At 38.6% G+C, this 7,113-nt stretch overlaps 1 protein-coding gene across 1 annotated transcript in view; it reads right to left on the reverse strand.

Annotated features, from left to right (window-relative positions):
• The window catches only part of LOC139723088 (WD repeat-containing protein 48-like), a 31,414-nt gene extending 25,882 nt beyond the window's left edge, over positions 1–5,532 (reverse strand). Inside the window, exon 1 of the mRNA XM_071634358.1 lies at positions 5,478–5,532. Within this exon, the coding sequence (XP_071490459.1) occupies positions 5,478–5,525 (48 nt within the window). The 5' untranslated portion in view covers positions 5,526–5,532. The remainder of the gene's footprint in view (positions 1–5,477) is intronic.
• Positions 5,533–7,113: the final 1,581 nt, after the last annotated feature.

The raw sequence follows: 7,113 nt of genomic DNA on the forward strand, positions 1-7,113 counted from the left end.
AATAATTTGCCTGATTTGTTTACAAGTTGGAAAAACCCTTAACAATGCTTAAACTGCCGCAAACGGGATATTTTACTCTAGTTTCTGGTCGCGCGAAATGCACGAAAATTTCTACTTTAACAGTAGTCTAGTAAGCTAAGCCTTAGAGAATCTACTTCATCTAGAAACCTTATTCAGTAGGCTAAATATCACCTGAGTTGTACTTGTGAGAAATGAACAACTACAAAGTGTAGGATTGGGAAAACCAAAATGCCACTCGTCCGGTAAGATGAGCACAACCGAACAAACAAAAGACAGCCAGCCGATCAAGCATGGTAAAATACACTATTACACTAATCCAAAAATGGTTAATTTTCTCCATACTAGAAATAAAATTTAGCTCAAAAAGATTATCAATTATCTCAATCTGACTTTATCTTATGTAGGGGAAAAGAGTGTTTGTAATCTTCAACATGTAGACCTAGATGCCTAGGATTTCTGCTGTTTTGGTGTTTATAAATCTAGGCTACTGACACCTAACATTGTTGCTGTTTAATTTAAACTCAAGTCTCAACTCTCCTCTCTCATCAGTCAATCGCCACTTCATTATTCAGTAGAATTACATTTCAATCTAGGCTAGATCTACATTTGTAGACATAGTTCTAGTATTACATCGACCTAGATAGAAGCACCGGAACTAGATTTCTAACGCTAGACCTCACTACTAATAGAGTGAATATTATAATCAATATTTAGTTCTCTTTGTTATTAATTTCATTTTTCATTTCTCTTTGTTATTAAGATCATGCGTGAACGTCGAACTGAGCGGACGTGTTTTATTTGCGGAGCAAATTTTACTTTTAAATCTTTCAATATCGTGAACATCGTCACGTTTTTATCTATTATATTACCCGAGAAAGGCTCAATAATCATTTGAAGTGCTTTTTATGCGATTTTGGCTGTGATTTCGTGATATTTTAAGGAAGTTTTGAACGGATCTTCAAAGATATCGCCGTGCCGAAAGTACATGTACACACTCCACATACATAGTGTACTCAGTACAGCAGTCTCCACGCCTCATCTTCGCCGGCATAAACCAACTTTGTGATTTTTTGAAGCTGATTTTACTGATTTTACTGGATACATTGACTAAAATTTAATTTTTGTAACCTCGCATGAAGATCCCAACACCAGACGAGTGGATCGTTTATGGAAATTGTTATACAGTCAATGATACACAGCCATTATCTTTTTATCATCGTGTATCACGTTCAACGACGCCGACTGCATAACACACAGTCTTCTGTCGTCGCCGCCATCTTTGAATAGCCACAGCACATGTTCAGACGACTACGGATGTTCAGACGAATTCGGATGCTCAGACGACTACGGATTGAGCTTTTATCAACTTATGGATGGATATCCTTTTATCCTTTTACTGATTATATGACTTTTCAGAAAATTGTGCAGCATTTTTAACTTGTATCGTTGTTTTAAGTATTCGACTGTGATCCCCCTGAGACTGAGTATTACAACTGTTGTTGATTGTCTGCAATAATTTTACCTTGCCTTGTTGAACATCGTGGTATCATGCATCGTGATAGAGTCTCTCGCATCAATCTATTGCCAGCCTTATTCTGCACTCTGTACTTTGTGCTCTTGAATACCAACTCAGAACACAAGCTAGCAACAAGAGCACCACCGCTGAGTACAACTTGCACCTCAAAATCCTTTTCTGGTGCTGGTCCTGTCACAGCAACAGCCAACATTTTTCAGACACCCCATCTCCCCCGCTTTTTATATACGTTGTCTGTCTCCTGCGCAAATAACCCCTTTCCTGGTTCTGGATTAAAATGCAGATTTAAACCCTTCCTTGGATATCCAAAGGGCAGGCTCCCATTGTTACTCCTAGCCAATATTCTTGCATGGGATGTAAACTTAAACCCTGGCCCTGTGAAATACCCGTGCGGTGTATGTACCAAAGCATGCAAGTGGAAGCAAGATTGTATTGCATGCGATAACTGTGACACTTGGCTTCATATTAGGAATGTATACAAATGAGCTCCCAGATTTTCCAAATCCTAGGCAATTCTTCTTATTCTTGGATATGCGATAATTGTGGCCTCCCAAATTTCGGCTCGTCATTATTTGATACACAAATTCTTGAAGATGAAAACTCCTTTGCCTGCCTGTCTGACTTGTCGTCCAGTTCAACCAACAATACCAACATAGGCACTCCAGTTGCATCCTCCTCCCCGAAGTATCGACCAAAAAAGGACAACAAGAAACAAGAGAAACAATCGATTAAGTTTCTAAATATCAACTTCCAGAGTATCAAAAATAAAGTGGCAACACTACAAGCCCTGATTGAAAAAGAACATCCTGACGTAATATTTGGAACAGAGACATGGCTTGATGACTCTGTCTTCTCTCATGAATTTTTTTCAACTGAATACCAAGTTTACAGAAAAGACAGAGGCACACTAGGTGGCGGAGTCCTGCTGGCCATTAAATCTGAACTGATTGCATGTGAAGAACCACACCTTACAGCACAGTGTGAATCGGTTTGGGTGAGCATACACACAAAGGGACACCAAACTATGTACCTGGGTGTGTTTTACAGACCTGATACAGGTTGTAAAACAAAAGACATGGACTGTATTGATCAGCTTGATTCAATCCTGAGCAAAATTCCTCGCAACGGTCACATCTGGTTATGTGGTGACCTAAATCTTCCAGACATTAACTGGTCCAACAACACCTTTTTACCTGGAGGCAAATGTCCCTCGGTCAGCAGAAAGCTCCTGGACATGGCCCTTGATTATAACCTAACTCAAGTTGTTACGTCCCCTACTAGAGATGGAAATGTTCTTGATTTAGTATTCACAAACACTCCCTCCTTCATTCAAGACGTTACTATAATACCTGGCTTGAGTGACCACGACGCCGTCCTCACTGATATCGCGTTGTCTAGACAAAAAGTGAAATGCCCACGTCGAAAGGTATACCTGTACAAAAAGGGTAACTTTGATAAAATTAACGAAGATATTAGATTATTTGGTGAATCTCTCACAGAAGATGCCATCAAACAATCAAGTGTGAATGAATTATGGTGTTGTTTCAAAGACACAATTTCTTCTTCAATAGAGAAACATATACCCACTGGTCTATCTAGGAAATGTTCTCAGGCACCATGGATTCATCGTTCCCACATCAGAGGGATTAGACGCAAACAACGTTTGTACAACAAGGCTAAAAAGTTCCAGACTACTGCTACTAACACAGAATTCAGGAAATATCGCCGTGAATTAGATAGGAGTATTCGCAAATCCAGGTCTCAGTTCCTGTCAGACATCGGGCATAGTTTAGAACTTGGAAATGTAAAACCTTTCTGGCGTTACATCAAGAACTCTCGACAAAACTTTTCAGGTATCGCACCCTTAAAAACGGTAAACGGATTTGCAACTACAGCCTTAGAGAAAGCTTCGTTACTCAACAAGCACTTCCAGTCTATCTTCACAAAGGAAGACACCATGAATGCTCCTCCAATATCCACAAATAGTGGAGACTCTCCAGCTATGGCACCTATCACAGTCACTGTAGAAGGAGTTGAAAAGCTCTTGAATAACTTGGACCCCCAGAAATCTCCAGGCCCAGACGGAATCTCAGCTAGGGTTTTGAAAGAATGTGCATCCAGTGTAGCACCTGTCCTAACAACAATTTTCCAGAAATCCCTCTCTACCGGAGATGTCCCAGAAGACTGGCTCCAAGCTAACATTACGCCCTTGTATAAAAAGGGAAATCGTTCAGATGTCAGTAATTATCGTCCCATTTCGTTAACCTCAATAACGTGCAAGGTTCTTGAACACATTATACACACGAACATCATGTCCTTCATCGAATACCATGGCATTTTGAACGAAAACCCACACGGTTTTCGGAAGAAGCATTCCTGCGAGACACAGTTGGCTCTTCTTATTGATGACCTCACCAAAATTTTAGACAACAAAGGGCAAGTAGACTTAATAATTATGGATTTCAGCAAAGCATTTGACTTAGTTCCCCATGAACGACTCCTCTACAAGCTCCACAACATTGGAATTCGGGGTGCCCTCTTGACATGGATCAGAAATTTCCTCACAAAACGAACCCAACAAGTAATAATCGAAGGTGTCGCATCTACGTCAGTACCAGTTCTGTCCGGAGTTCCACAGGGTACCGTTCTCGGACCGCTCTTTTTTCTTCTCTATATAAATGACATCTCTAGTCTAATGACTCTTCTTCAACAATTCGATTATTAGCAGACGACTGTATTATGTACAAGGAGATCCACACTACACAAGATAGTCAGGCTATTCAAACGGATCTTGATCGTCTGAGAACGTGGGAACAACAATGGCAGATGAGATTCAACAAAACAAAATGCTTCGTTATGCACATTTCACATAAAAAGAACCTAATTAAGGCAACTTATTATATTGGAGAAACCATCTTGGAGGCTGTTACAGATCACACTTACTTAGGGATCCAATTAAACAATAAATTGAACTGGGCAAATCACATTCGAGGTGTATCTTCAAAAGGAAACCAAATCCTTGGCCTCCTGAGAAGAAATCTCTTCAGTTGCTCGTCAAAAGTTAAATCCATCGCCTACAAAACCCTCGTACGACCCAGACTAGAGTACTGCGCATCAGTTTGGGACCCATACCAGAAAGAATATATAACTCAACTGGAAGCCATTCAACGACGATCTGCCAGATTTGTCCTCAACATCCGCCAAAGAACCTCCAGTGTCACTGACATGCTTGAACGCCTTGAGTGGAAACCACTTGAACATCGTAGGGCTGCCCTTACTGCCTTAGACTGACATTACTCTATAAATCGATCTACAATTTAAATGCTCTGGATACGTCTCATCTACAATCAAGTCCACTGGAAAACAGCAGGACGACAAGGCAACAACAGTCTATTTTCTTCAGAAAGTTAAAAACATCAAAAGATTGTTATAAGTATTCTTTATTCCCGAGAACCTGTGCTGAATGGAATCTCCTTCCACCGGATATCAGAGAAGCTCCCAGTCTAAACTCATTCAAACGGAAGTTATATTCATTTGACTTGGGGAAAATTATCCAAAAAGCACATTACAAAATATAAACGCTCCGCTCACTCGACCACGCCTGCACGTTTATATCCCTGATGTGGAGTTTGTGCAGTATCTCACCAGATCCAGATCCAGACATAATAGAATGCACGCGAATGCTCGCCACAGTGCACTGTGTGCAGTGCACAAACTATAGTAGCTGGCTTCATAACAAACATGAATATGGGCATGTGGGACTACACTTAAGATGTTGCACTCGAACCGTTCGATGTTTCGTAGACGAAGAGAATACTCTCTGAACTTAACCCCTACATATCATATATTGTATCGTCCGATAATGGTTTAGTGCTCTCTGCCTCATAGTTTCTTTTCTCATTACTGAATGAATAACATTTACCTGAACTTTTCTTCGAGAGTTGCTCGGTTGTCGATGGTGGACCGCCATATTTACAAGAACCCCAACAGCGGTTACGTCATGAATATAATTAGCCTAGCTAATGAACCTGGCCTTGAGTTCGCACGTGTGGGAATATAGCTTTCCATAGTACAGTAGTGCCTTTTGCCTTCATCTGTTTGTGTTGTGTTTATTGTGAGTGAATTTTAATGACATATATTTCAGAGTGGGTCTAAATGAAAAATGCGTTTTTATCACAAAAAAGAGTAAAAGAAGAGAAGGAAGAGTAAAGAAGAAGACATAAAAGGGATAAGCAGTATTTCAACAAAAGAAAAAAAGAAAGAAAAAGAAACAAGATTAAAGACAAGGAAGAAGCCTTGTTAACGATAGGCACAAGCAAAATCTACCAGCCATCAATCTCCGGTTACATATAAAATACTTTTTAGAATTGTTTTCAAAATTCGATGTGCAACTCCTACAAAGTGAAAACCAAGTATCATTGAGAGAACCATGCCTTTATTTATGCCTTCATACACACTATAAAAAGCCTTCGAATTCTTTTATAATTATTTCTACATGTATTGTCTCCCAACTCTCATACGCATCAAGTACAACTTCGAAGTTAATGCACGTTCTGCCGATTGTTTACTTCAACCTGCTCATGAACGTATAGTTATGCTGAGAACTGCAGATAATTTGTCAAAACAACTTGTACAGTTACAGCTACATCGATGTACTATGTGGTTTTCACAGAAATGAATAAAAGTCATATAGCCAGAGGTAATTTTGCAGAGGGCAACTTTAAGATTGTTGTTCATGGGTAAACCGGGATAAATCAGTGATAGTTGATATGCTGTTTACATGAGTACTTTGTATAAAATGCAGTGTACAAAATGAAAAGAATTACATAATTACAACTGTACCGAGAGAAGGTCTCTTAATGACTCGTTGTATTCTATACGTTTCAATATTCTCACTACAAGTAGGCTTAGTATGCGATGAGATATAGTATCTATAATATATATATGAATATTTAGAAAACTCCATGATAGCATGCTGCACTGCTATATGCCTATGTGTAAACCTAACGACCAGGTACAGTTTGCTATCCTGACCTTTATCCGTAAATTTTGTGCATATGCTAACTATATTCATTTATCTATTTCCACACATTTTCACAGGATAACAAGATCAGTTGGCAGATGGTTGGTCAATGCTGTTTTATATCAAGGTCCTGTACAACCCAAGTTCAAAGATATAAAATCACATCTTATATAAATATAATATGGAATATATATAGGCCTATATATATTTGAAGGAGCAATTTATGCCCAGTTTAGATCAGTAAAACAAAATGAAAAATATATATATATATATTTTCGGGAAAAAGTTGCATTTAAACAGTTTCCATAGAATTTATATATATATATATATATATATTATATATATATATATATATATATATATATATATATATATATACATAAATCAAACCATTGTCCAACGATATAAGTTTAAAAACTCTTCCACAGGGAATTTGAATTCACATGCCTCAGAAAAAGAAAAGCGAAAGTAGGTGCTTTATACTGTTAGAGTGGGTATGACTAACAATCATGCCCATTAAACTGAATGATATGCC

This window comes from Diadema antillarum, unplaced genomic scaffold, assembly GCF_040938485.1.
Source record: "Diadema antillarum isolate AM-2024a unplaced genomic scaffold, OU_Dant_1.0 scf00000180, whole genome shotgun sequence".
Lineage (NCBI taxonomy): Eukaryota > Metazoa > Echinodermata > Echinoidea > Diadematoida > Diadematidae > Diadema > Diadema antillarum.